Genomic DNA, 27788 nt, shown 5'->3' on the forward strand with positions numbered 1-27788 from the left:
CTGGCCAACATGGTGAAACCCCATCTCTACTAAAAATACAATGATTAGTTGGCCGTGGTGTCAGGCACCTGTAATCCCAGCTACTCGGGAGGCTGAGGCGGAGGTTGCAAGGTTGCAGTGAGCTGAGATTGCACCATTGCACTCCAGCGTGAGTGAAAGAGTGAAACTCAGTCTCAAAAAAAAAAAAAAAAAAGAAAGAAAAGAAAAAAGCAAATATCAAAAATATTGCTATAATAAATATTCTTATTTTGGGGGAAACATACATGAAGGATAAACTCCTAGTGAGAGAATAGGAACAGGGCTTGGCTTCAGCCTGCCCCACTAGAGCATTCTTTCATGCATCCCCACTGATCACAAAATCTACTCCACTACCTCACTGATGCCATCATGTTTGAACCATGCCTTTTCCTTAAAGAGTTTCAGACCAAACTGAGTGATTCTATTAAGGTTAAAACAAAAAAAAATTTTTTTAATAAAAGAAATTCAGGAAGTAGCCTTAGGAAATAACCAAGGGCTGGGCTGGTAGATCACCTGAGGTCAGGAGTTCGAGACCAACCTGGCCAACAGGGTGAAACCCCGTCTCTACTAAAAATACAAAAATTGGCTGGGTGTGGTGGCACACATCTGTAGTTCCAGCTACTTGGGAGGCAGAGGCAGGAGAATTGCTTGAACCCGAGAGGCGGAGGTTCAAGGCTAATTTTTGTATTTTCAGTAGAGATGAGGTTTCACCATGTTGGCCAGGATGGGCTCGAACTCCTAGCCTCAAGTGATCTGCCCTCCTCGGCTTCCCAAAGTGATGGGAGCCAATTTTCAATCTCTGCTGCCAGAGAGGCCCTTTCTGCTAATAGAATAAAGCTCTTTTGCTCAATTTATTAATGCCTTGTAGTCTTTTGAATATGGCTGACCTGAATTGAACTGAACTCCACCATATTCCTGCTGAGTGGAGGGGTCATTATTGGAATGAGACACTTGCTTCTCAGAGAACAACTTTATTTTGATTTTATTTTTTCCTGAGACAGAATCTCACTCTGTCACCCAGGCTGGAATGCAGTGGTGCCATCTCAGCTCACTGCAAACTCTACCTCCCAGATTCAAGCAGTCCTTCCATCTTAGCCTCCCTAGTAGCTGTGACTACAGGTGCATGCCACCATGCCCAGCTCATGTTTGTATTTTTAGTAGATACAAGGTTTTGCCATTTTGGCCAGGCCAATCTCAAACTCCTGACCTCAGGTGATCTGCTTGCTGGGACTTCCCAGTGTTAGATTACAGGCATGAGCCACTGTGCTTAGCCAGAGAACAACTTTAGAATGAAATAAATATGCAGAAGAACATTACATCAAGGATCTATCCCGAAAATATGTGGGTAATTATGACTATTTCCCAAGCATTCTCACACTGATTACTTGAGAGGATGTTGGTTCTGCATGGTGGAATGTGGAGAAGGGCCAGGATGCCTAGGTTAATATCTGTGGTTTATGCAATAGCAACCCCGCCCACCTTCCCCCCCCACCCCCATGTGATGGTCCCTGGTCTCTCCTGTAGTCTAACCAATGGTTGACCCAAATGTTTATGTTCTTCAGTGTTTTAAATAGATCCATTACTAGACATTGGAGTCTCTGCTCTTCAAAGTGTGGGGTTGCTTGTTCTCCCAGGAACCAAATGCCCTCTATCATTTTGTTGTTGTTGTTGTTTTGAGATGGAATTTCATTCTTGTAGCCCAGGCTGGAGTGCAATGGCGCAATCTCAGCTCACTGTAACCTCTGCCTCCCAGGTTCAAGCAATTCTCCTGCCTCAGCCTCCTGAGTAGCTGGGATTACAGGTATGCACCACCATGCCTGGCTAAATTTTGTATTTTAGTGGAGACAGGGTTTCACCATGTTGGCCAGGCTGGTCTCGAACTCCTGACCTCAAGCGATCCACTGCCTCGGCCTCCCAAAGTACTGAGATTACAGGCGTGAGCCACCACACCCGGCCACCCTCCATCTTAAGAGAGTGTGCTTACAAAGAAATACCCTGCCTACCTTAGGAATAAATGCTACATAAAGGAAAAAAATAGAGCTGAAAAAAAATGGTGCCATTTGAAAAACAAGGAAGGAATGAGATTTAACTGCTGCTCAAAGCTTCTCTCATACAAAATATTTGGTCATGTATTCATAATTTGCTTGACATTTCCAGCAAAGCGAAGAAGGCAATAACAAAGAAACTTCTTACAAGAGAAGAGAAAGACACATGGAGCGCCAGTTTCTGCTGGAACAAGACTCTTCCATTTTGGTTATATACAGTCAAGTTCGTTTTGTGCCTGAGCCAGTGTCTGATAGAAGGCCACGCTCTCTTCTTTGGCCTGGTCAAGTTTCTCTTCCAGGTCATCAATTGTCTCTTCCAGTTTTGCAACCATTCTCTCTGCAAATGTAGCAAGGTTCTCAGCCTCCTTCAGTTTGCCAGACAGACGTTTAATTTTTTCTTCATATTTGTCCTCCTCAGAATACTTTTCAGATGCAGCCTCCGGCGATTTCAAATAATTAATGACATTCTTGAGTTCTTCTGCCAGGTCACCACATTTTCGTTCACACAGCTCCACACGCTCCTCTTCCCTGGCCAGTTCGCCCTCCAGGATGGCCAGCTTTCGAGCTATCTCCTTGTACCTGCGGTCAGCCCCTTCCAGAGTGTGCCTGGCCTCTTGGAGCTGCATTTCCTGAATCTCCATCTTCTCATCCGTCATGGCCCGGTTTTCTGTCACCTGCATTCCTCTCTCACGCTCATCTGCAGCCGTTCCCGCCTCCTCCAGCTTCTGCAGGGCCATGACCACTAGTAGGCGTCGGTTGAGGACAGCCACATCACCTTCAGCTTCCTCGAGTCGCTCGCTCGCGCCCGCCATCCAGCTGCAGTTACAGGCCCTGCGCGCGGTCTTTGCCTCTTCCGCCTGCTGCTGTAGGGCCCGAATCTTGCGTTTCACCATCTGCGGCGGGCGCCAGACTGGGCCGGGGTCAGGCGACAGCTGCAGGGCCACTCCAGTGCCCCCAAGCCTTTGGCGGCGCAGGGGCCTCCCCCGCACCTCTCTCCCGCACTCCACCGCCCCCCCTCCCCCGACTCTGTCGGCTGCCCCCGTCGGGGCTATGACGTCACCCGCCCCTTGCACGGTATCTGTTGATTCTGAGGTTTATTCATACTGACTGTGGAAGTCAATTTTCTTGGGTTTTTCAGGTACAGTTATAGCAACTAAAGTTTTTGCTTCCATCTTTTAAGTTTTTTATTTCTTGTTACTTTTTTCTAATTCCAGTTGAACAGTTACTGTAATGGTAAATGGCCTTGTCTTATTTATATTTATTTATTTATTTTTGACATGGGGTTTCACTCTGTCGCCCAGGCTGGAGCGCAGTGGCACGATCTGAGCAACCTCCACCTCCCAGGCTCAAGCGGTCCTCCCACCTCAGCCTCCCAAGGAGCTGGGACTACAGGCACCCGCCAGGAAGCCTGGCTTAATTTTTTTGTTTTTTTAGTGGAGACAGGCTGGTCTCGAACTCCTGACTTCAGCTGATCCACCTGCCACGGCCTCCCAAAGTGCTGGAATTACAGGCATGAGCCGGTCTTGTCTTATTCTTGATATTAATGAGAATGTTTCCAGGCTTTTACAAAGAAGCACAATTTGGGAGATATATTTTCATTAGCTAAAGAGATATTCATCTATTTCTATTTCACTAAGGGTTAGGAAAATCAAGAATGGATGTCAAATATTATCAAAAGCATTTTCTGTACAAATGAGATTATCATGTAATGTCAAAATTGCATTTGTACATTGTATTTATACAATTTATATGGTGAGTTTTCTTAAGACGAATTTCCTGGTGTTGCATCCCTGCTAAGTTCCTGATTGCTGTGTTAGAGGTCTAACTTTTTTTTTTTTTTAGAAGGAGTCTTGCTCTGTCGCCCAGGGTCTTGGCTCACTGCAGCTGCCACCTCCCAGGTTCAAGCAATTCTCCTGCCTCGGCCTCCTGAGTAGCTGAAATTATAGACATGTGCCATTATGCCCCACTAATTTTTGTATTTTTAGTAGAGGAGGCGTTTCACCATGTTGGCCAGGCTGATCTCGAACTCCTGACCTCAGGTGATCGACCCACCTTGACCTCCCAAAATGCTGGGATTACACATGTGAGCCACCGCACCCAGCCAGTGGTGTAGTACTTTTAATATGATGCCAGACCTATGCATCAATAGACTTTTGGAGAGATCCTGCTCCTCTGGGTTGAAACTCGGGCGCCACCAAGATGCTGGCTTACCACTCTTCTCTCATGGATCCTGACACCAAACTCATTGGAAACATGGCACTGTTACCTATCAGAAGTCAATTCAAAGGACCTGCCCCCAGAGAGACAAAAGATACAGATATTGTGGATGAAGCCATCTATTACTTCAAGGCCAATGTCTTCTTCAAGAACTATGAAATTAAGAATGAAGCTGATAGGACCTTGATATATATAACTCTCTACATTTCTGAGTGTCTGAAGAAACTCCAAAAGTGCAATTCCAAAAGCCAAGGTGAGAAAGAGATGTATACACTGGGAATCACTAATTTTCCCATTCCTGGAGAGCCTGGTTTTCCACTTAATGCGATTTACGCCAAACCTGCAAACAAACAGGAAGATGAGGTGATGAGAGCCTATTTACAACAGCTAAGACAAGAGACTGGACTGAGACTTTGTGAGAAAGTTTTCAACCGTCAGAATGATAAACCCAGCAAGTGGTGGACTTGCTTTGTGAAGAGACAGTTCATGAACAAGAGTCTTTCAGGACCTGGACAGTGAAGGGAGCTCGGGCAGCCACCATCTCCAGATTCCTGGGCAGCATTTTCCAGCAAGATATACACAATCTTTTGCCTTTATTTCATAAAGTTTTATACAGAAGAGAGAAGAGCATGTCTTTACTTGAGAAACTCTGGATCAAGAATTCGGGTAGGAGAAAAGAAAGTGTGTTATCAAGGGTGATTTGAAATTTTCTGCAGTATTAAGCTGGCGCTTAATAAGAATACGTAATAATAAAGAAATTTCTAACAAAAAAAAAATAGACTTTTGGATTGATATCTGTAAGCAAGATTGGCAGCTGTTTCTGTTTGCAGCATTTTGGTCAGGTTTGGCACCTTTTCTTCCTCCTCTATACTTTGGAACTGTTTAAATGTAAAGCCCAAACCCTTGATCACTATGTAAGACTGGCTGCATCCCCAGTGTGCATGTAAACATTTAGTAAATTCCATGTGCTTTACAAATGTTAACTGTCAGATACAGCAGTATCCCAAATGTCCTGGTACAAGTGATCGTGAGAGGAGAGTATTAAGATCAAGGAGGTGAGAGTTGCCTTGATTGCCCTAGAGCTGCAGGTACCATTTCCCTCTCTTGCCCCCTTTTTAAATCCACCATGAAAAACCAGATTTCTGTTCCCATGAGATTATGAATGGAAATCAGAGCTCCCTTCATACATTGTAGATGAGAGTGGGGAAGGGGCCTTGGAAGCCCCAATCAGCCTCCTCCATTCTAGGAAGACAGAGACAGGGCCCCAGAGGTGATGGAACGGCCTGAAAGTGTACTGCGTGGCTGTGACATATTTCAAACCCTGGCACACCACTCCAGCCTTACGTTCTTTCTGTGGCTCTTAGCTGCCTCTCTTGCAACAACAGAAGTAAAAATTTCTCAGCGGCCCCAGCAATGGACCCCGATTCCCCAGTCAGATTTCCCAGACTCATCTCACTTAGGGATGGTGCACCGTCTGAATAGGCCCCGGGCCACAGCATGGGGCATAGTAGAAGGAAGGAGGGTGATTTATCCTTGTATCTCACGCAGGCTGGTCCAGTTTTGTCTTGTCCTTCACAGAGGGGCTTTGGCTGCATCCAATGCCATGAACAGTTTCTTCTGAACTTTGTCTGCAGAGACATGAATCATGACTGTTACCTGGAAATGCTCTGGAAGTGCTCATAATGCGTGACAGAAAGTGGCCTAGAAAAGCCTCCCAGGAGGCCGAGGCAGACAGACCACTTGAGCCCAGGAGTTCGAGACCAGCCTGGGCAACACAGGGTATCTACAAAAAACACACACAAAATTAGCTGGGCATGGTGGCACACAGCTATAGTCCCAGCTAGTGGGAGACTGAAGTGGGAAGATCACCTGAACCCAGGGAGGTCAAGGCTGGTACCAGCCATGATCACGCCACTGCACGCCAGCCTGGGCGACAGAATGAGACTCCATCTCAAAATAAAATAAAAGGCTCCCAAGGTCAAAGACATGTTAAGCAATGCATTGCTCTGCTCCTGATGGAACTCCTATTCTTGATTTTGCTGCAAATACCAAGGACTTTGCTATAGGAAAAATGAAGGCTGGGTCAGATGTGTCCTCAGCCTCCTGGCTGAATTGGTTTGTTCTCCTGTAGAGGTGAGGAGAATCTGGGTGGCAGGGATTCTGACTTATTCCACATTACCTGGCAAAGCAACTGTTGAGGGGAAATGCTTAATCCTCACTCTAGTGGGGATCTTCCTTGTCAGCTTCACCCACTCTCCTGCATGTTTTGTGGAAATGGCAAACACACTTTGTTGAGCAATACAAACACTGGCTTCCTATAGCTGCACCTCTGAGAATGTGCTTGAGATAACCCAGCTACCACAATTTCATTTTTGAATTTCAAATACAAATTATATCAGAGCTAAGAGTCCCCTGTGGGAATTTTGGTCCATTTTCAAAGTGGAAAAATACAAGTCTGCAAGATGAAATAACTTGCTTGAGGCCACACAGTCAAGTACTGGCCGGCTGGAGATGAGAAGCCAGCATGGAACCCATGTGCCCTCCATTCCATTAAGGCTCGCTCTTGGGCAAGCACTTCATATATAAAATTTGGGATTCAGAAGCTCCTCTCCATTTTTAAACTGAAACGAAAGGCCTTGAGTTCTTAAAGGCCTCTCTGCTTATCAGTGTCATTGGACATAATTCTGATCTATGAAAGCAAAACCACAATGAATGGCCCTTTGCATGATGTTCTACGAAGCACCCCAGAGAAAACAAAGCATCAGGTGGAAGCTAGACGTTTTGTAAAACCACATCTACGTCTAACTTTTCCCTCTTCCCTGTCCTGCTTCTCTCATCCACATATATTCAAGTTTCTCCTGACTGCATTGACTTGACCAATCCCTCATACAAATGCCTGTTTTAGGCTCTGCAACTAGGAAACATGCCCTGAAACTACTCCTAACTGCTCTCCCTGAATCCACACTTGACTGCTCCAATCTGTCCTCCACATCACAAATGTGATCATTCTTTACACAGGCTTAGACCCTGGAAATAACTCCCATTGCTATTGGGATAAACAGGAAACATTACTATGGCCTCCAAGGTCTTTGGAAGAGGTCTGGCTGCTGACCTCCCACTGCTCAGCCCTTAGTCACACTGGCTTTCTTTCTCCCTCTCTTATTCCCAGCTTTCTTCTGCCTCAGGGCCTTTGCACATCTGGTTGTCCTGCTTAGTCTATTTTTCTCTGCCATCATCTCATACCACTGATCCCTACTCACTCTTCAGCTCTTAGCTCAATCACTGCCCATGCAGGAATGTACCCAGTGGGCCTTGGGTTAGAAGTCCCTCCCTGGCTCACATTAGTTCCTGCCACATCCTCCCATAGCAGTGTGTACCTCCTCTCTTAGCATTTCATTGTATTGCTTGTTTTAATGATCTTTGCATTAGATAATAAGCTCCATGAAGGCAAGGACTGTATTATTATAAATCTTCATTTTTATTAACATGCTGACAGATTATTAATAAGTAAATTTATTTTAATTTCTTTTATTGTGCTCCTGTAATATTCCAAGTGTGTACTAGTTGTTAGCAATACACACTGTGGGAAATTGACACTGTCCTGGCCCTCTAGGAGTATATAGTGTAGCGAAGAATATAGAAGTAAGTTAAATATACTTCATTTATACTTCATTGTCACAACAGTGACAGGTGCTATGAAAGAAAATTGCAAGGTATTATTATTGCTATTTCTTTTTTGAGACAGAGTCTTGCTCTGTTGCCCAGGCTTGAGTGCAGTGGTGCTGTCACAGCTCACTGCAGCCTCAACCTCGTAGGCTCAAGCAGTCCTCCCACCTGAGCCTCCTGAGTAGCTTGGACTACAGGCATGCTCCACCAAACCCAGATAACTTTTTTGGTATTTTTTGTAGAGATGGGGTTTTACCATGTTGCCCAAGGTGGTCTCGAACTCCTGGGCTCAAGCAAGACTGCCCACCACAGCCTCCTGAAGTGCTAGGATTACGGACATGCACCACTGCATGTGGCCAGTATTACTATTTTTAAAAGACAATGATTTTCATTGCCTGTATCAGAAGATAATTTGTAGGGTATTGTCTGACTCATCATTTTATTCCCTTTACCAAGCAAGTCTGATACACAACGAATGCGCAATAAAAATTTTGAAGGATTACATAAACAACCTGGCTATGTCTTCTGTCTCTTTCCCAGGTAAACATCTAGTCTTCTGAGAGTCCATCAAAATGAATAGGACATTTTACTGTACCTCCTCAGTAAGAAGAATGATTTTAAATAGCTCAACTGATTGCAAGGAAATCTGTGAGAAGTAACTGCAAAACCATGGCAACACTCCTGCCTTAGAGTTTCTAAAGGAACCAGCTCTCCCAGAGCTTAAGAAGGTTAAACAGGTTATTATGAATTAAAGGTTTGCTATAATTTACATATTTATGATATAGTTGAGTGGTAGTTTTCTTTCATTTATCCGTATTTGGGGAAACTTTATATAAACAATGTTAATTTTACAGAGCTCAAAGTATAATTTTCAGATTCTGAGTTGTGGTGTTTTTATACGTTGATGTATTTTTCTTCTGTCCAGCTGGTGTTTAATGCTCAATTGTATTCTAAGGACCGGTGACTGTGCTATAGTTGTTGTTCAAGACATTTAACAACACCCACGATTAATATATAATGTATTTGCTTTAGAATCCTTTATCCAGAGCCAATTTCAAACAACAAAATTGTCTTTATGTGAAAACATAATCAGCTTTTTATAATGTATTGATCTATGGCATGCTATCTGGGAAGGCATTGTGGCTAAAGTGGCTAAGGCCAGGCACAGTGGCTCACGCCTATAATCCTAGCACTCTGAGAGGCTGGGGTAAAAGGATCACTTGCGTCTGGGCATGGTGGCTCATGCCTGTAATCCCAGCACTTTGGGAGGCCGAGGTGGGCAGATCACTAGGTCAAGAGATCGAGACCCAACATGGTGAAATCCCATCTCTACTAAAAATACAAAAACTAGCTGGGTGCGGTGGCACACACCTGTAGTCCCAGCTACTTAGGAGGCTGAGGCAGGAGAATCGCTTGAACCCAGGAGGTGGAGGTTGCAGTGAGCCGAGATTGTGCCACTGCAATCCAGCCTGATGACAGAGCAAGACTCCATCTCAAAAAAAAAAAAAAGGATCACTTGCAGCCAGGAATTTAAGACCAGCCAGGGCAACACAGTCAGACTCCATCTCTACAAAAAAAACTTAGCCAGGTGTAGTTGTTCATGCCTGTAGTCCCAGCTTCTTGGGAGTCTGAGGTGGGAGGATCACTTGAACCCAGGAGTTCCAGGCTAAAGTGAGCTATGATTATACCACTTCATTCTAGCCTGGGTGCCAAAGCAAGACCTTAACTCTTAAAAAAAAAGAGAGAAAAAGAAGAGGAAAAAAAATGGCTGACTATATAAGTGCTATATAAGTGTGAATGATCTATAGAGAAAATGCATGCGTTTTAACCACTCCCAGATAAACGTATGTTCAGAAACATATGTGTGTGTGTAAAAAATATATCACTTAGCTCATCTGAAATATATATTGAAAACATTTAGGTTGGCACAGTGACTCATGCCTGTAATCCTAGAACTTTGGGAGGCCAAGGTGAGCAGATCACCTAAGGTCAGGAGTTCAAGACCAACCTGGCACAAAGTGAAACCTCATCTCTACTAAAAATACAAAAATTAGCTGGGTGTGGTGGTGGGTGCCTGTAATCCCAGTTACTTGGTAAGCTGAGGTAAGAGGATCACTGGAACCCAGGAGGTAGAGGCTGCAGTGAGCCAAGATTATGCCACTGCGCTCCAGCCTGGGTGACAGAGCAAGATCTTGTTGAAAGAAAAGAAGAAAGGAAGGAAGGAAGGAAGGAAGGAAGGAAGGAAGGAAGGAAGGAGGGAAGGAGGGAAGGAGGGAAGGAGGGAAGGAGGGAAGGAGGGAAGGAGGGAAGGAGGGAAGGAGGGAAGGAGGGAAGGAGGGAAGGAGGGAAGGAGGGAAGGAGGGAAGGAGGGAAGGAGGGAGGGAGGGAGGGAAGGAGGGAAGGAGGGAAGGAGGGAAGGAGGGAAGGAGGGAGGGAAGGAGGGAAGGAGGGAAGGAGGGAAGGAGGGAGGGGAGGGAGGGAGGGTGGTAAGGAAGAGAAAAGAAAGAAAGAGAAAGAAAGAAGGAAGGAAGGAAGGAAGGAAGGAAGGAAGGAAGGAAGGAAGGAAGGAAGGAAGGAAAGAGAAAGGAAAAGAAAAGAAAAGAAAAGAAAAGAAAGAGAGCAAGCAAGCCCACCCAGGCATGGTGTATAATCCCAGTACTTTGGGAGGCCAAGGCATATGGATCACCTGAGGTCAGGAGTTTGAGACCAGCTTAGCCAACAAGGTGAAACCTCATCTCTACTAAAAATACAAAAATTAGCCAGGCATGGTGGCGGGTGCCTCTAATCCCAGCTACTCAGGAGGCTGAAGCAGGAGAATCACTTGAACCCAGGAGGCAGAGGTTGCAGTGAGCTGAGTTCATACCCCTGCATTTCAGCCTGGGCAACAGAGCAAGACCCCGTCTCACACACACACACACACACACACACACACACACACACACACAGTTTACTTCACTTTTCTTTTTCTTTATTTTTTTAAACAGCTCCTTGTGGAGCAGGGCTAATTCATAAACAGTATGCACAGAGTTGGCCTTAAAATTTTCATTTAACAAACCCATCAGGGAGAGGAATGTCTCATTCTCATGCTGGAAACACTCCTTGAAGAGAGGGTGGAGCAGGTAAATTGCAGGGAGCAGAGGCAAGGATATATGTGGAGTCAAAGAGCTGAGCCGATGTGAGAAAACAGCAGCCCCCACATTCAGAATTGAATCATCTTACATCAGGATTTCAAGATCTGGGCTTCCCTCCTGTCAGATTTATATAGAGTTCATTTTCCTGTAAGCTTCTCCACCCTAGGATGGAATCATAAACATAGTAGTAGTATTATATTATAGCATAGGATACCAAATGCTGTATAGTATTATACTATAGTACTAACATTGTTATTTGGATGCTATGATAGTAATCATAGCAACAAGTACTATTATGGAGCATTTATAATGTTGGATACTATGTAAATGTTTTGCATACTGTATTATTTCACCTTCATTCTGAGGTTTGGTTTTTAGCCCCTTATTTTTTAGATGAGGAGAATGCATCTTAGAAAAGTTAATTTGTCAGGCTAGGCACAGTGGCTCACGCCTGTAATCTCAGCACTTTGGGAGGCTGCAGTGGGTGGATCACCTGAGGTTGGCAGCTTGAGACCAGCCTGACCAACATGGAGAAATCCCATCTCTACTAAAAATATAAAATTAGCTGGGCATGGTGGCGCATGCCTGTAATCTCAGCTACTCAGGAGACTGAGGCAGGAGAATTGCTTGGGAGGCAGAGGTGAGCCAAGATCATGCCATTGCACTCCAGCCTGGGCAACAGGCGAGACTCTGTCTCAGAAAAAAAAAAAAAGAAGAAGTTTCATTGACTCACAGTTCCACATGGCAGGGGAGACCTCAGGAAACTTACAATCATGGTGGAAGGCAAATGGGAAGCAAGGCACATCTTACATAGTGGCAGGAGAGAGAGAGAGAGACCAAAAGAGGAAGTGCTACACTTAAAAATCATCAGATGTCATGAGAACTTATTATCACAAGAACAGCAAGGGGGAAATTAGCCCCCATGATCCAATCACCTCCCCTCACATGTGTTACCATTTGACATAAGATTTGGGTAGGGACACAGAACCAAACCATATTGGGTGGGATATTCAGATATGTGAGAGGGCGATAGGGGAAAATAGCCATTCATGCCTTCCTCTGGCTCAGTGAATCTGTGTTTTTACATAAGAAATGTAGACAACAGGGCAGAGGAAACAATGAGATAAACATTTGTCTCAGGTAGGCACGGTGATGACTTGGAGCTCTGTCCTGTGTCTCCCATCTGTGAAGATAAGCTATCAATTTCCATTGCCATTGTGAACTTAAACAGAAACACTCTAGGGTAAAGACCTTGGGACCCATCAGGAATGTTCTTGTGGGCAAAGTGTGAGGGAGGTATGTAGCTGTTCATCTTTGTAGCCATCTTATTTAAGAACCAAAATGGAAGGCAGTGCCAAGCTTGACGTTTCCCTTTGGCTTAGTGAATTTGGGGTCCCAAGATTCATTTTCCTTTCACACCATGTATACTAATTTTAAAAATCTGTGAACAATCTAACTTCTAATAATTGGGTAACAGTTTGCATAATTATAATAAACCAATGTTAGGAAAACTTAAGCAACTATGAAAATAATAATTATGAAAACTATGTAGAAATGTCAGAAATGTTCATAAATTTTAGAAGAAATCAGTATGCAAAATTACTGGGCTGGGCATGGTGGCTCACACCTGTAATTGCAGCAATTCATGAGGCTGAGGTGGGCAGATTGCTGGAGTTCAAGACCAGTTTGGGCAACATCCTGAGACCCTGTCTCTAATTTTTTAAAAAAAAAGAAAGAAAAGAAAAAATTTCTATGTACTTTAAATAGAACTGTGTAAAATATATGTGTATACGGACAATATCTGGGAGATGGTACCTAAAAATAAAAGTAAATGTGTTAGTGTATTGCAGCATATGCTTAGGGGTATGGGCTCTAGAACTAAGCAGACTGAATTCAAATCTTATCTCCAACACTTTCTTCTTTGGGCAAATTAGTTAACTCTTTTTTTTTTTTTTTTTGAGACAAGGTCTCTCTCTGTCACTCAAGCTGGAGTGTGATGTGATCTCGGCTCACTGAAGCCTCAACCTTCCAGGCTCAGGTGATTCTCCCACCTCAGCCTCCTGAGTAGCTGAGACTACAGACACACACCACCATGTCCAGCTAATTATTTATTTATTTATTTGTATTTTTTATTAGAGACAGGTTCTCACCATGTTGACCAGCCTGATCTCGAACTCCTGGACTCAAGCCATCTGCCCGAGTCAGCCTCCCAAAGTGCTGGGATTACAGGGGTGAGCCACTGATGCCGGCCTATTTAATTTCGATTGCCTCAATAACTTCATCTGAAGAATGAAAACAAAAAATAGTTTCTTCCTCATGGGACCATTGTGTTGACTAAATATGATCAGGCATGCAACATCCTTAGTAGAGTATCTGACACATAAAAGGTACTCATAAATGTTAGCTGTCATAATAATAATAATGAAAATTGTTATTTTCTCAAAATCCTGAGATCAAATGATCCCAAATTCCAAAGTACTGGGACTATAGGCATGAGCCACCTCCTGGCCTGAAAATTATTAGATGAAATTGCAGAAGTATTTTTCTCTTCAATTTTTTTTTTTAGAGATGGGAGCTCACTATATCCGCCAAGCTGGTCTCAAACTCCTGGCCTCATGTGATCCTCCCACTTCAGCCTGCCAAAGTGCTGGTTATTATACATGTGAGCCATTGTGCCTAGCCCTACCTCCTTCTTAAAAGTGATATAGTCTCACTCTGCCACCCAGGCTGGAGTGCAGTGGTGTGACCCTAACTTACTGCTGCCTTCAGCTTCTGGACTCCAGCCATCCTCCCACCTTAGCCTCCCAAATATCTAGGATACCGGTACGTGGCACCACAGCCAGCTAACTTTTAAAATGTTTTGTAGAGAATTTATACCTGGGTGCTATGTCACCCAGGCTGGCCTCGAACTCCTAGAGTCAAGCAATCCTCCCATCTCAGCCTCTCAAAGTTCAAATTACAGGAGTGAGCCACTCTGCTTGGCCTAAATATTTAAAACAGAGGAAACTCAATGCAGGGAATTGGCATAAAGGAGATGGAAACACTGAGAGGCCACATCAGGGACAGCAAGCCAATCTGGTAATTATTAGCAGCAGAAAGTGGCTACCACCTCCCAGTGGAAGGCACAAAAGGAGGAGTTGGCATCCTTGGAGCTCAGGGGCTGGGTTACCTGATAAGAGCTGGAACCAACGCAGGCCTGTCCTGAAGGAGCTGGAGCTATAGGGGCCATGCAGCTCTGGGGAGATGCCAGCCCTGGCTTCCCTCTCCTCCCCTCCCCACTCTCTTGCCATTGCCTCCCTTTGGCTGGTCCAACCCGAAGCATCTGTTAAAGGAGTGTGGGAAGTCCAGCCCGCAGCACCCTAAAGCTATTAGATAAATAGGCCCCATGAGAGACAGGAGAGAAATAGTTCTCAGGTCAAGCACAGAGAAAAATGGATCATCCCTGAGGAGAAGACATTACCCTAGAAGTCAAATTCTTGGTCAGGGGAGATGCTGCAGGATCTAGGGTACAGGTAGAGATTCTCCCTGTCAGGAGAAGGCACACTTTTTCAGTTGTAACTAGAGGTAAGAAGGAGAATATGGGTGTAGAGGCAGATAGACCTATAGATAAAATGTTGAAGAGAAGAGGAGAGAGAGTTTTCTTCAGATGCCTCTATTTTTTTTTTTTTTTTTTTTGACAGAGTCTTTCTCTGTTGCCCAGGTTGGAATGCAGTGGCACAATCTTGGCTAACTGCAATCTCTGCCTCCCAGGTTCAAGAGATTCTCCTGCCTCAGCCTCCGAGTAGCTGGGATTATAGGTGCCTGCCACCATGCCCAGCTAATTTTTGCATTTTTAGTAGAGACAGGGTTTCACCATGTTGGCCAGGCTGGTCCCCAACTCCTGACATTAGGTGATGCATCCTCCTCGGCCTTCCAAAGTGCTGGGATCACAGATGTGAGCCACCAAACCTGGCCTACGTTTTTTTAAATGACTGAGGATTCGATGGCTCTGAGAGTGGAAGTGCATAATGGGGGTTAGTAGGAGAATAAGGCGTCTCCGAGAGTGGAAAAGTGAGCCAACAGAGGAACTGACTGACCCCATCAAGACACTAGCTGAGGTTTGCAGGTATAAATGTCAAGGGAAGCTCGTCTAATTCTTGTGAGAATTTCTGTAGAAGTGCTCATTTTCTGAGCACTAACACAGAAAGGACAGGTGTTTGAATTCTTCTGGGGTTGGAGTATATGCCAGGCAAATATGATGGAGGGAGAAGGGGACAGTGTATTTTCCAGGGGCTGACTGTAATGAGCTATGTAAAGGGTGGTTTCTTTCTTGTTTATTTTTGTTTTGAGGCATTGCCCTGCTCTGTCGCCCAGACTGGAGTGCAGTGGTGCAATCAAGGCTTACTGCAGCCTCAATGTCCCAGGATCCAGGGATCAGAGCAGTTGGGACTACAGGCACTTGCCACCACATCCAGCTAATTTTGTTTGTTTGTTTGTTTGTTTGTTTCTGTAGAGACAAGGGCTCATTATTTTGCCCAGGTGGTCTGAAACCCGTGGACTCAAGCTTTTCTCCCACCTTGGCCTCTCAAAGTGCTGGGAACCACCATGACCAGCCCATAGGGCAAGTGGGAGAGACTAGGTGAGATGGCTCCACCTGCGAGAGGAGAGAAACCTCTTCTGTTTCCTTAGGTTAGTGTCCCCCACCAAGGGCTTTACATATTCTTGCCAGCTTTCACTTGGCCATTAGCAATTCATGAAACATTTCTAGTTTAATCACCTTATACCGTGCTTGGGTGCTATTTGTTCCAGGCCAGTGATGTTCTAGTCCTGTGTTGCCTATCTTACCCAGCTTTTAGGTTATACCTTTCCCTGAATGCTCAGCTCTGATGAATTCAAGAAAAGTTAATTTACTGCTGAAGTTTTAATTTATTTTTCTTGTATGGGTAGAGCAGTGCTCTTCTAGATTTTTACTTCTCCAAGCTAAAACTGGAAGTTCTCAAATTATATTTATTGTAACACTCATAAATTTGAAAGATTTTTCTGCCTGAGCTGGGCACTGTGGCTCATGCCTGTAATCTCACCACTCTGTGTGGATAGGATGGGAGAACAGCCTGAGGCCAGGAGTTTGAGACCAGCCTCAGTAACATAGTGAGACACCATCTCACAAATAAAAATAAAAAATTAGCCAGGTGTGGCGGTGCATGCTTATAGTCCCAGCTACTCAGGGGGCTAAGATGGGAGCATGGCTCAAGGCCAGAAGGTCAGGGCCACAGTGAACTGACTGCATCACTGCAACAGGGGGCAACAGTGCAAGACCCCATCCCAAAAGACAAAAGAAAACAAAGTTTTCTGCTCATGGAAAAAATATTTTATCCAAATGTAATAGGAATTTCGATGAGAAGATCATTCAGCCATTCATTGTGCCAGGAAGCAGAAGTTCCCATTCATTCTTCATCCCACTGTAGCCTAGCTCCACCCTCGCTCTTCCACTGACACCTGGTCAGGATGTGCTTACCACCTGCTTGGCCAAATCCATACCTATGGTCCATTGACCCAGCAGACAACTCTTCTTCCTTGGCTTCTGAGTCTCCCTGTCTCCCAGTGTCCTTCCCACCACTGGGGCTGGTCTTTCCAAGGCTGCTCAGAGGGCCCCTTCATCTGCCTGGCAGCAATATGTCCTGTCCCTCCTGCCCTCCTGTGGTGTGGACATCACCTCCCCTTCAAGAGGGGAGGCCTTACTCCTCTTGCTGTGAATTCGAGTTGACTATTGGGAGTTGTTTGCAATGAATAGACCGTGGCCATACATTCTGAGGTTTGGTCAGCAGAAGCTTTGCAGCCTCTGCCTCGCTCTCTAATCTCCCCCAGGAGGCTCCCCACTGGGTTCCAGGCATCAAGCCATGAGGTGGGCAGGTCATGAAGATGCTCAGGTTGATGCTCCCAGCTGACCTCAGCTTTTGGGTCATCCCTGCCCAGAAACCAGACTCGTAAGTGAAGAAGCCTCAGTGGGATTCCAACCCTCAGCCATTTGAATCCACACAGCTGTTCAGGGTGGAAAAAATTGGAAGTCTGCCGAGGCCCCGGGCCTATAAATCAGGGAAAAGCCATTTGCACTGTACCGGTTCAGATTCCTGACCCGCAGAACTTATGAGCGTGAAAAATGCTGGTTGCTTTACATCTTCGAGTTTGGGGAGGTTGGTCACGTAACAGGAGATTCCTGGAAGTGTCTCCCATGTCTCCTCACTCTTTATTGAGAAACTTGTGAATATTTATGCATACATTTAAAATAGATTTAGTTAACTTGGCGCAGTGGCTCATGTCTGCAATCCCAGCACCTTGGGAGGCCAAGGCAGGCAGATCACTTGAGTCCTGGGTTTGAGACCAGCCTGGACAATATGGTGAAACCCCATCTCTACTAAAAATACAAAAATTTGCAGGGAGTGGCGCTTCTAGTACCACTACTCGAGAGTCTGAAGTGGGAGATCACCTGAGCCATGATGGTGCCACTACACTCCAGCCATGGAGACCTTATCTCAAAAATAAAATAAAATTTATTTATTTAATATATATTTGTATATCACATATTTATATTTAGTTATTATATAACGTATATAGATTATGAATAATTTATGCTATAACATATTATATATTTATGTAAATATATATATATTTAAGTATATTTACTTCTCTCTCCCATACCTGCATCCCTGTCATTCTGGTGCTTTTCAAGGAAGCAATGCCCTCCACACCCCAGGGTCTGTGTGAGTGTGTGGATGGGTTGCTTAACTGCAAAGTGGGTTGTTCCTATTTATGTAAACCAGATTCTCCCATAGGTCTCTATAATATGTCAATAGATATTACTAGATTCCTTTCCAAAAATGTTATAGTATCTGTGCTCCCTCAGGTAAGGCATGAGGGCTGTTTTTCCTTGCCTCTAAGAACACTAAGTTATTTTAAACTTTGCATTTCAGTGAATGAACAATAGCATCTAATATTGGTATGTGGCTCAAATGAATAAAATAAAGTAAGAGTTTGCTCTGTTGCCATCTGTCAATGAGATAAATATGTAAAGATGGCAGTGGCTCACGCCTGTAATCCCAGCACTTTGGGAGGCCGAGACGGGTGGATCACAAGGTCAGAAGATCAAGACCATCCTGGTCAACATGGTGAAACCCCGTCTCTACTAAAAATACAAAAATTAGCTAGGCATGGTGGTGGGTGCCTGTAATCCCAGCTACTAGGGAGGCTGAGGCAGGAGAATTGCTTGAACCTGGGAGGTGGAGGTTGCAGTGAGCCAAGATAGAGCCACTGCACTCCATCCTGAGTGACAGAGCCAGACTCCATCTAAAAAAACAAAACAAAACAACAACAACAACAAAAGAAACGAGGCAAAATATCGAGTCAATAGTTACCAAGAAAGGTTTCCATTACTTGATTAGTTAGATATATATTCCAGGAACATGCAGCACTGTATTATAGCTGTTTAAAGAGGTCAGAAAGCAGGCTGGGCTTGGTAGTTCGCACCTGTAATCCCAGCACTTTGGGAGGCCAAGGCAGCAGGATTGCTTGAGCTCTGGAGTTTAAGAGCAGCCTGGGCAATACAGTAAGACCTCATTTCTACAAAAATTACCAAAATTATCCAGGTGTGGTGGCACATGCCTTTAGTCCCAGCTACTCGGGAGGCTGAGGTGGGAGGACTGCTTGAGCCCACAACTGCAAAACCAGCCTGGTCAATATAGCAAGACTCTGTGTCTTGAATGAATGAATAAATGAATAAATAAAGAAATATCTCAGAAAGCTATTTAGTATTTTAGCAGTTCTTCCATGTAGTGAGGTACTATTTATTGAATTGTTTCCCCCAAAAAATGTTGGCACCCTAACCCCAGTATCTGTGAATGTGAACTTAATTTGGAAATAGGCTCTTTACAGAGGTCAGGTTGAAATGAGGTCACAGGTGGGCCCTAAGCCAATATGACTATCCTTATTAAAAGGGGACATTTGGACACAGAGACAGACATGCACACAGGGAGAATATCACACAAACATGAAAAGAGTTCAGGGTGATGCACCTACAAGCCACGGAACTCCAAAAATGGCCAGAAAGCCACCAGGAGCTATGGCAGAGGCACAGAACAGATTCTCCCTGACAGCTCTCAGAAGGAACCAATCCTGCCAACACCTTGATCTCAGATTTCCAGGCTCCCAAACTGTGAGTTCTAAGCCACCAAATTATTGGTACTTCATTATGGCAGCCCTAGGGAACTAATAGAGAAGGAAAACTAAAATATCAATGAATGGCTCTTTTCTGTTATTATTATTATTATGTTTTGAGATCGAGTCTCACTCTGTTGACTAAGCTGGAGTGCAGTGGCATGATCTCAGCTCCCTGCAACCTCTGCCTCCCAGGTTCCATCGATTCTCCTGCCTCAGCCTCCCAAAGTGCTGGGATTACAGGCGTGAGTCACCATACCCAGCCCTTCTCTGTTATTTTCTAAAATAGAAAGGTTAGTGGAAGGAAGAGCTGAATTATCTGTTCCCATTACTGGCTAGTAAGCAGTGGTAAGAAGAATTTTATGGGAAGTTTGGAAACCAATTTTTTGAGTTACCAAAACTGTAAGTTTTAGACCAACCATTTTCTCCTGCTTCAGTTCAATCCAGCCCAGTGGCCTCCATCTCCAGTTTTAAAATTAATGTAAAAAGTCATGCATACCCAATATAACCAACTTGTTTTTCAAAAAGGGAGGTTGTAGAAGGGGAACTTGGTTGCTTCTACTTTTTTTATTTCTTTTCCTTTTTTCGTAAACTCAGTGGTAAGAATTGGTTGCTTCTTTAGTTAAGCAATTGTACCTTAATCTTATGTGAGAGACACAAAAACTTGCTTCTCTTATAGCACTTAATACACAGCATTGTGTTTAATGATTCGTAAATATGCTGTGAAAGAATTTCTTTCTACTTTTCTAGGACTTGTAATTTTATAATTTTAAGTGGTTTGGAGGAGACTTTCAGACTGTTCTACATTTTTTATGGTGTTATTTGATACCCATAAAGGAACATATGCCATACATCTAAATTTTGAAGCATAACAAAAGGAATTATTTGTGAGCCTATTCTCCAATTGAAGAACTAAAATGTGACTGACCATCGTTGCTCCCTGTGCATGATGTCCTGGTTTGCCCTCCCTCCTCTCCATCTCCCTCGCGCCCAGGCTGCCATTGAAAGCACAGCCATTTCTATGTCTAGTCAGTGTCTCCTGTTGTGGCCACGGTGCTACTACATCCTGTGTGCCATGGGAAACTATACCCCAAGCATGACTTCCGCTCCCTCAACCCTGAGACCTCTGGGTAACAACTCTTATTTCAAAAGGTTCTCAGATTGTTTTTATCTCAATCATATTCACAGCATTAACTTGCAGGATACTCGGGGTCTGTTTCTGATGTTCATCTCAATGGAGCTACCAGAGGATCTATTGTCGTCTAATTAAATAAACAAACGTGTGTGTGTGTATACAGATATATACGCACACATACACACATATATATATACACACACATATAGTTCGTAGTTTGTGGGAGCTTCTAAACCCCTGGAATTTCCTGAGTGTTAAAAGTGTCTTTGGTAGGCAGGTGGGGCGCAGAGGCTCACACCTGTAATCCCAGCACTTTGGGAGGCTGAGGCAGGCAGATCACTTGAGCCCAGGAGTATGAGACCAGCCTGGCCAACATGGTGAAACCCTGTCTCTACAAAAAATACAAAAATTAGCTGGGCATGGTGGCAGATGCCTGTAATTCCAGCTACCTAGGAGGCTGAGGTAGGAGAGTGGCTTGAACCTGGGAGGTGGAGGTTGCAGTGACTGAGACTCCATCTCCAAAAAAAGAAAAAGAAGTGTCTTTGGAACATGGTGGATCCCTGGGATCACACCTGACTATGTGTCAATGAAATGGTTCAGGTGGGTTCCAGGATAGTTTTAAGATGGATGCCAACCAGGCCAGAAAGACCAGCCATATGTTTAGAGGGTTGAGGCTTTGAGCCAAGTGATATCAGCCTGAACTCTCAACCTCCATGGAGCAGAGGAGGCTGGAGACTGAGTTCACGACTTCAATGACATGGCTAAAGATTCCATCAATCATGTCTATGTAATGAGACTCTAGTAAAAACTCTGGATCAAGCTTCCTGGTAGCTGAACACGCTGGTGTGCCAGGAGGGTAACACATTCTATTTCCTAGGTGGAGGATACAGATGCTCTGCATTTGAGAGCCTCCCAGACCTCACCTTATGAAATTCTTTATTTGTATCCTTTATAGAATAAAACCATAATTTTAAGTATAGCAGCTTCCTGAGTTCTGTGAGTTGTTCTAGCAAATTATCATACCTGAAAGGGTCATGGGAAATCCTGAATTTTTTTAATTGATCAGAAATGTGGGTGACCTGAGGACCCTTGAACTTGCAGCTGGCATCTGAGGTGAGGGCAGTCTTGTTGGGGACTGTGTCCTTATCTATGCAGTCTATGCTAACTCTGGGTAGTTAGTGTCAGAATTTCATTGCAGTATGGTAGCATTTAGTCAGTTGCTTAGTGCAGAACAGACACTGTTGAATCGGTTGATCAAAATTTTTTGCTAAATATTCAGGTGCCAAAGAAAATTAACATGTCTTTTGATTTAAAACATACCATATCTTTTCTGGGCATCATCAATCATTGTAATATGTCCTCTGCCAAGGAATTTAACACCCTGATTAATCAGAGCTTCCTTCACTGCTTTATATTCATAGAAGACCATGGTGGACCAGGATTCAAAGTACAGGGTGTAAATACAGCCGTACTCTTTGGCCAACTGGAAAGAGACACAAACACCTGTGTAAATGCTATTGTGAAATCTGTTGAAGGTTTGGGGAGAAATTAAGTAATACTTTTACATGTGGCTTAGCCTTTGCTCCATCAGTTCCATCTTAGGAATTCAACCTGAGGTACTGACATAAATTCATTCTTTTCTTCATTTATATATGCAATCACTCAGCAAATATTTACTAAGCATCTATGCTGTGTCAGACACTGTGCACAGCCCAGGATTCCTCGTGGAACTTAAAGTCTGGTGAAAGTGACAGGAAATACACAGTCAAACAAACTACATTTGCAATACAAATTGAGCATAATTCTAAAAATTGATAAAGAGATGGATGCAAAGGGAGAACTTAATAAAACAGAGAGGTAAGAGAAGGCATTTATGAGGAGGCAGTATTTAAGTAAAAACTAAAGATGAGGTCTCTGCTGGCGCTCCTCAGCGCTCCATACAAAAGCGCACTGTTATGGGTGCCCTGTTGAACCGGCAAACTAAGACCCGAGAGGGCTGAACTTGAGACTGAAAGGGTCATGAACTGTGACCCAGCCCAGGAAATCCCAGGGACTCAGCGTTTGGGGGAGCGCAGTGCGACAAACAAAACGGCGATTCCAAACACTCCCGGTGAATAGGTTTTTTTTTTTAAAGCGCAGCTCTGCGGGGGAGGGGCGTCAGCCATTACTGAGGCAATCAGCCCCTACTGAGGTACACGCCCATTGCTGACGCAGCCTGCCGCTGCAACCCGGTACAACAGAGAGACTCCGCCGCAGGGCGTAGCCCGAGGCAACAGGGCGAAGACCACAGCAGAAGGGCGGAGCCTGCAGGAAAAGGGCGAACCTCACACCAGCAGGGCGGAGCCTCGGCAGGCAAAAAGTGACTACACTGCCTCCTAGCTGGGCAGGACAGTGAGGCGGACACTCACAAGGAAAGCCCCAACCCCCCCCCCAGACAGAGCATCTGAGGAAAAAAAAGGGCTTTTCTTACAAGATAGGTTGCAGCAGAACTAAACATAGCAGCCTAGCAGCCCTGAATGAACAACAGAGCTCACAGCTCAGCACTTGAGCTCCTACAGACTGTCTCCTCAAGCAACTCCCTGACCCCTCTATATCCATAAGACTGACATTCGGCAGACATCATCCTGGGACAAAGATAGCAGAAAAAGAAACTGGTAGCATCCCTCGCTGTTCTGCAGCCGCTACAGGTGCACCCCAGACAAGCAGGGCCTGGAGTGGACCTCAGCGGTCGTACAGCGAAGGGGCTAGACTGGTAGAAGGAAAACCAAGTAACAGAAATACTCCATCATCAACAATCTGGGTGTCCACTCAGAGATCCAATCAAAAAGTCAGTAACTACACAGACGACAGGTGGATAAATCCACAAAGATGGGAAGAAACCAGCGCAAAAAGGAGGAAAACACCCGAAACCAGAACACCTCGCCACCTAGAAAGGACCAAAACTCCTCACCAGCAAGGGAACAAAGCTGGACGGAGAATGACTGTGATGAAATGACGGAATTAGACTTCAGAAGGTGGATAATGAGAAACTTTTGTGAGCTAAAAGAACATGTTTTAAATCAACGTAAAGAAACTAAGAACCTTGAAAAAAGATTTGAAAAAAGATTTGAGGAAATGATAACAAGAATGGATACCTTAGAGAGGAATATGAATGAATTAAAGGAGCTGAAAAACACAATACGAGAACTTCGCGAAACATGCACAAGTTTCAATAGCCGAATTGACCAAGCAGAAGAAAGAATATCAGAAGTCGAGGATCAACTCAATGAAATAAAATGAGAAACCAAGACCAGAGAAAAAAGCGCAAAAAGGAATGAACAAAGTCTCCAAGAAATGTGGGACTATGTGAAGAGACCTAACCTACGTTTGATAGGCATACCAGAATGTGATGAAGAGAATGAATCCAAGCTAGAAAATACTCTGCAGGACATTATCCAGGAAAATTTCCCCCACCTAGCAAGACAGGCCAACACTCAAATGCAGGAAATACAGAGAACACCACAGAGATATTCTGCAAGAAGAGCAACCCCAAGGCACATAATCGTCAGATTCAACAAGGTTGAAATAAAGGAGAAAATACTAAGGGCAGCCAGAGAGAAAGGTCGGGTCACCCACAAAGGGAAGCCCATCAGACTCACAGCAGATCTCTCGGCAGAAACTCTACAAGCCAGAAGAGAGTGGGGGCCAATATTCAACATCCTTAAAGAAAAGAACTTTCAACCCAGAATTTCATATCCAGCCAAACTGAGCTTCAGAAGTGAAGGAAAAATAAAATCCTTTGCGAACAAGCAAGCACTCAGAGATTTTGTCACCACCAGCCCTGCTTTACAAGAGCTCCTGAAAGAGGCACTACACATAGAAAGGAACAACCAGTACCAGCCATTCCAAAATCACACTAAATGCTAAAGAGCATCAACATAATGAAGAATCTGCATCAAATAATGGGCAGAACAGCCAGCTAGCATCAAAATGGCAGTGTCAAACTCACACATAACAATATTAACCCTAAATGTAAATGGACTAAATGCACCAATCAAAAGACACAGACTGGCAAATTGGATAAAAAGCCAAAACCCATCAGTGTGCTGTATCCAGGAAACCCATCTCACATGCAAGGATACACAAAGGCTCAAAATAAAGGGATGGAGGAAGATTTACCAAGCAAATGGAGAGCAAAAGAAAGCAGGAGTTGCAATCCTCATCTCTGATAAAATAGACTTTAAAGCAACAAAGATCAAAAGAGACAAAGAAGGCCATTACATAATGGTAAAAGGATCGATACAACAAGAAGAGCTAACGATCCTAAACATATATGGACCCAATACAGGAGCACCCAGATACATAAGGCAAGTTCTTAATGACTTACAAAGAGACTTAGACTCCCACACAATAATAGTGGGAGACTTTAACACTCCACTGTCAATATTAGACAGATCAACCAGACAGAAAATCAACAAGGATACCCAGGGCTTGAACTCAGACCTGGAGCAAGCAAACCTGATAGACATTTACAGAACTCTCCACCCCAAATCCACAGAATATACATTCTTCTCAGCACCACATCATACCTACTCTAAAATTGACCACATAATTGGAAGTAAAGCACTGCTCAGCAAATGCAAAACAACTGAAATCATAACAAACAGCCTCTCAGACCATAGTGCAATCAAGTTAGAACTCAGAATTCAGAAACCAACCCAGAACCGCACAGCTTCATGGAAACTGAACAACTGGCTCCTGAATGTTGACTGGATAGACAACGAAATGAAGGCAGAAATAAAGAAGTTCTTCGAAACCAATGAGAACGAAGACACAACATGCCAGAACCTCTGGGACACATTTAAAGCAGTCTCTAGAGGAAAGTATATAGCAATAAGTGCCCATATGAGAAGAATGGAGAGATCCAAAATTGACACCCTATCATCAAAATTGAAAGAGCTAGAGGAGCAAGATCAAAAAAACTCAAAACCCAGCAGAAGACAAGAAATAACTAAGATCAGAGCTGAACTGAGGGAGATTGAGACACGAAAAACCCTCCAAAAAATCAATAAATCAAGAGCTGGTTTTTTGAAAAGATCAACAAAATAGACAGACCACTAGCCAGATTGATTAAAAAGAAAAGAGAGAACAACCAAATAGATGCAATAAAAAATGATAAAGGGGAAATCACCACAGATTCCACAGAAATTCAAACCATCATCAGAGAATATTACAAACAACTCTATGCACATAAACTAGTAAACCTGGAAGAAATGGATAAATTCCTGGACTCCTGTGTCCTCCCAAGCCTAAACCAGGAGGAAGCTGAAACTATGAATAGACCAATAACAAGGGCAGAAGTCGAGGCAGCAATTAAGAGCCTACCACACAAAAAAAGCCCAGGTCCAGACGGGTTCACAGCCGAATTCTACCAGACACACAAAGAGGAGCTGGTACCATTTCTTCTGAAACTATTCCAAATAATCCAAAAAGAAGGAATCCTACCCAAATCATTCTACGAGACCAATATCATCCTGATACCAAAACCCGGCAGAGACCCAACAAGAAAAGAAAACTTCAGGCCAATATCCATGATGAACATAGATGCAAAAATCTTCAATAAAATATTGGCAAGCCGATTGCAACAGCAAATCAAAAAACTTATTCATCATGATCAAGTAGGATTCATCCCGGGGATGCAAGGCTGGTTCAACATACACAAGTCTATCAACGTAATTCACCACATAAACAGAACCAAAAACAAAAACCACATGATTATCTCAATTGATGCAGAGAAGGCATTTGACAAAATTCAACAGCCCTTTATGCTAAAAACCCTCAATAAACTCGGTATCGATGGAACGTATCTCAAAGTAATAAAAGCTATTTATGACAAACCAACAGCCAATATCATACTGAATGGGCAAAAACTGGAAGCATTCCCTTTGAAATCCGGCACTAGACAAGGATGCCCTCTGTCACCACTCCTATTCAATATAGTACTGGAAGTTCTAGCCACAGCAATCAGGCAAGAAAAAGAAATAAAGGGTATTCAAATAGGAAAGGTGGAAGCCAAATTGTCTCTATTTGCAGACGACATGATAGTATACCTAGAAGACCCCATCACCTCAGCCCAAAAACTCCTGAAACTGATAAGCAACTTCAGCAAAGTCTCAGGATATAAAATCAATGTGCAAAAATCACAAGCCTTCCTCTACACCAATAACAGACTTAAAGAGAGCCAAATCAAGAATGAACTGCCATTCACAATTGCTACAAAAAGAATAAAATACCTTGGAATACAACTCACAAGGAACGTAAGGGACCTCTTCAGGGAAAACTACAAACCACTGCTCAACGAAATCAGAGAGGACACAAACAGATGAAGAAACATTCCATATTCATGGTTAGGAAGAATCAATATCGTGAAAATGGCTATACTGCCCAAAGTAATTTACAGAATCAATGCTATCCCCATCAAGCTACCATTGACTTTCTTCACAGAACTGGAAAAAACCACCTTGAACTTCATATGGAACCAAAAGAGAGCCCGCATAGCCAAGTCAATTCTAAGCAAAAAGAACACAGCGGGGGGCATCACACTACCGGATTTCAAACTATACTATAAGGCTACAGTAATCAAAACAGCATGGTACTGGTACCAAAACAAAGATATAGATCAATGGAACAGAACAGAGGCATCAGAGGCAACACAACATAGCTACAACCATACAATCTTTGATAAACCTGACAAAAACAAGCAATGGGGAAAGGACTCCCTGTTCAACAAATGGTGTTGGGAAAACTGACTAGCCATGTGTAGAAAGCAGAAAATGGACCCCTTCCTGACACCTTACACCAAAATTAACTCCAGATGGATTAAAGACTTAAACATAAGACCCGGCACCATAAAAACCCTAGAAGGAAATCTAGGCAAAACCATCCAGGACATAGGAGTAGGCAAGGACTTCATGAACAAACACCAAAAGCATTGGCAACAAAAGCCAAAATAGACAAATGGGACCTAATGAAACTCCACAGCTTCTGCACAGCAAAAGAAACAGTCTCTAGTGTGAATCGGCAACCAACAGAATGGGAAAAAATGTTTGCAGTTTACCCATCTGACACAGGGCTGATATCCAGAATTTACAAAGAACTCAAACAGATTTACAGGAAAAAAACAAACAAGCCCATTCAAAAGTGGGCAAAGGATATGAACAGACACTTTACGAAAGAAGACATATATGAGGCCAACAATCATATGAAAAAATGCTCATCATCACTGGTCATCAGAGAGATGCAAATCAAAACCACATTGAGATACCATCTCATGCCAGTTAGAATGGCGATCATTAAAAAATCTGGAGACAACAGATGCTGGAGAGGATGTGGAGAAAAAGGAACACTTTT

General features: G+C 43.8%; 2 protein-coding genes and 1 pseudogene across 5 annotated transcripts in view; 1 reads left to right on the forward strand and 2 right to left on the reverse strand.

The window, feature by feature from the left end:
* Nucleotides 1-1161: 1161 nt before the first annotated feature.
* LOC128929326 (tropomyosin-like) lies at nucleotides 1162-3107 on the reverse strand. Its single transcript, XM_078346263.1, has one exon. It carries the CDS (start codon nucleotides 2954-2956, stop codon nucleotides 2273-2275), a length of 684 nt encoding a protein of 227 aa, XP_078202389.1. The 5' UTR covers nucleotides 2957-3107; the 3' UTR covers nucleotides 1162-2272.
* A 1133-nt stretch (nucleotides 3108-4240) lies between these two features.
* On the forward strand, nucleotides 4241-4936 carry LOC128929325 (actin-related protein 2/3 complex subunit 3 pseudogene; annotated as a pseudogene).
* Nucleotides 4937-5792: 856 nt separating this feature from the next.
* Nucleotides 5793-27788, reverse strand: part of ERLIN1 (ER lipid raft associated 1) — a 74534-nt gene continuing 52538 nt past the window's right edge. For 2 of the 4 annotated variants that reach the window (XM_035268767.3, XM_035268769.3), the window contains exons 12-13: nucleotides 21720-21882; nucleotides 11049-11239 (exon numbers count right to left, since the gene is read on the reverse strand). In XM_035268767.3, coding sequence (XP_035124658.1) covers nucleotides 11175-11239; nucleotides 21720-21882 — 228 coding nt within the window. In that variant the 3' untranslated portion in view covers nucleotides 11049-11174. Of the gene's footprint in view, nucleotides 5909-11047; nucleotides 11240-21719; nucleotides 21883-27788 lie in introns of those variants that run through there. The other 2 variants (XM_035268770.3, XM_035268768.3) reach the window with 2 other exon arrangements.

The sequence above is a fragment of the Callithrix jacchus genome, chromosome 12 (genome assembly GCF_049354715.1).
Source record: "Callithrix jacchus isolate 240 chromosome 12, calJac240_pri, whole genome shotgun sequence".
NCBI classification, from domain to species: Eukaryota; Metazoa; Chordata; class Mammalia; order Primates; family Cebidae; genus Callithrix; species Callithrix jacchus.